Consider the following 2454-nt stretch of genomic DNA (forward strand, 5'->3'; position numbering starts at 1 on the left):
GGGTTTGACTCGACGGCACATAACAACAACAACAACAATTATGTTTCACTTTCGAGGAACTGCCAGACTGGTTTTCACAGTGGCTGCACCATTTTTTGTTCCCACCAGCTAAGTTCAAGTGTTCCATTTTCTCCACATCCTCATCAATACTTGTTATTTTTTCTTTTTTAAATCATAGCTGTCCTTATGGGTGTGAAGTGGTACCTCACCGTGCTTTTAATTTGCATTTCCCTGATGGCTAATGATGTTGAACATCTTTTCATGTGCTTCTTGGCCATTTACATATCTTTGTTGGAGAAATGTCTAGTCAAATCCTTTGTCAAGTTTTTTTTTTTTTTAAGTTGGAACATTCATTTATTTTTTAAACCATTTCTCTGATCACCAGGGATGTGGGCTGGGACATGGAGCCTGCACCAGGGGCCCAGCCCACCATTTTGCCCTCATCACAGGCGCACTCTGCAAAGAAGAGCTGAGCATGACAGCCACCCTGCTAGCAACGGGCCACAGCAGCTGCTTAGTTTGCATTCTGGACCGTCCCTGAGGCTCCTCCCTTTCTTCAGCCTCCCCATTCTCCTCCTTCTCCCTGTGTCTTAGATGACCACCTGCTCATGGGACTCCTCCAACATCTGAGATAGCATGGACACATAATTGACTGCTTGTACTTAAAGTGTACAATTTGATAAGTTTCCATACACATATACACACCTGTAAACCATCACCATAATCAAGATAATGGACATGTCAACCCCCCAAATTTCCTCAGGCGCCTTTGTCCTACCGTTCACCACTCCAGTCCCCATTCCCAGGCAACCACTGGTCTTCTTTCTGTACCATGGAATAGTTTGTGTTTTCTAGAGCTTGACATCAGTGGAATCATGTATCATGCACCCTCTTTTGTCTGGCTTCTTTCACTCAGCATAAGTGTTTGAGCATGCTGGAAGACCTGCCTGATGGAACAGTCAAATGAGTATTTATTTTCTTGTTGGACAGCCCCAAGGCAAACACTTTGCTCTACCACACCCCAGGAGGTTCCCTGATTCCGCTTTCCTCGTCACCTCTTTATCTTTCCCATGGCCCTTTGCTCTGTCTTTAGATGACCTCGTGGAGAAGATGCCCTGCACAAGGAACTCCCCCCGTGTCTGTGAATGTCGACCTGGAATGTTCTGTGCCACATCAGTCACCAACACCTGTGCCCGCTGCATCACCCACACTCTCTGCCCGTCAGGGATGATTGTCAAACGCCAGGGTAAGTAGTCCTACCCACAGTCTGGACCAACATCTGGTCCAGTGCTGCTGGACCACTTCCTATCCCCAACCCAGCAAATGACTTCCGGCTCTCGCTACCTCCTCTCTGTTGCCCAGACCATGTCCCCATTCCCAATGACATGGGTGCATCAGGTACCTGCAGCTCTCTGCTGCCCCTTCCCTGTGCCTCGAGTTCTAGACTCAGACATACCCTAGTGTTTTGAGGCACAGACCTGGCTGGAGGAGATCTTGGGTTGGTTTGAGGCCCAGGGCAGCTTTCGAATGCCCAATAAGTAATAAGGAAACCTGTGAGAGTTCCCTTAAATATTAGGGTTGGTTTCCTTTTTCAGGATTGGGTCATTGGGCACCACGCTCAAGGGTGAGAAGCCTGGGTTGCTTTCCCCACTTGTTGTGTAAACTCAGGCAAGTCCCTTATGCTTTCTGGGCTTCTAATTTTCTGATAGTACAGTGGAGATGGTGTGTGTCATGGCCAGAGAAGGGATGAGGGTGACAGATTATGTCTGAGAGTGTCTTTCAGAAGGGAGGATGGGATATGGGTGTGCTTTGGACCGTAAGAGATGCCACAACCTCAGAGGGGCACAGAGAGGGGCTGAGATAGGACCAGAGGGAGCCACATGTCCACTAGGGACAAAAGTCACCTCTGCCCTCTACTGCCAAGCCCAAGGCCATGACCCCTCTCTACCAACCTGGTCCTGTCCTAAAGTCCCATCTTCCTCTGCTCAGACCTGTGCATCCCTTTCATCTTCCCTCTCACCCTTCTTTCCTTCACCCCCACATCTCCTGTAGATTTTGCCTCTTAGTTACCTCCCCCTGCCCAATTCCTGCTTCCATTCCATGCCCCCTGTGGCAGGCAGCCAGCCAGAGTGACTTTTGCAAAGCCAAATCTGATCAACACACACACACACACACACACACAAACAAACACGCCCCTACCTAAACGCTTCGGTATCTTCCCATTACTCTTATGACAAGGACTCTCTATACATCGGCTGAAGAGAGCAGACGTGTTGGGGCTTGTTTTGTCTGTGTCCTTTTGGTGTTTCTGAGTTGCTGGCTTCTTCAGCTCTGAGTCTAGGATGTATGAAGCAAAGAGGAAGCCCAGGGACTCCCCACCATCCCACCATCTTTCCCCAGGTTCTGAAGTCCCTCGCTAGTCTGCCTTCTCTCCACCCCTCAGAGTCCTTTTCT

At 49.1% G+C, this 2454-nt stretch overlaps 1 protein-coding gene across 1 annotated transcript in view; it reads left to right on the forward strand.

The window, feature by feature from the left end:
- Positions 1-2454, forward strand: part of TNFRSF8 (TNF receptor superfamily member 8) — a 72565-nt gene that overhangs the window by 23558 nt on the left and 46553 nt on the right. Inside the window, exon 3 of the mRNA XM_007942669.1 lies at positions 1094-1246. Within this exon, the coding sequence (XP_007940860.1) occupies positions 1111-1246 (136 nt within the window). The 5' untranslated portion in view covers positions 1094-1110. The remainder of the gene's footprint in view (positions 1-1093; positions 1247-2454) is intronic.

This window comes from Orycteropus afer, unplaced genomic scaffold, assembly GCF_000298275.1.
Source record: "Orycteropus afer afer isolate SDZICR_OR568_19922 unplaced genomic scaffold, OryAfe1.0 scaffold00094, whole genome shotgun sequence".
Taxonomy (NCBI): domain Eukaryota; kingdom Metazoa; phylum Chordata; class Mammalia; order Tubulidentata; family Orycteropodidae; genus Orycteropus; species Orycteropus afer.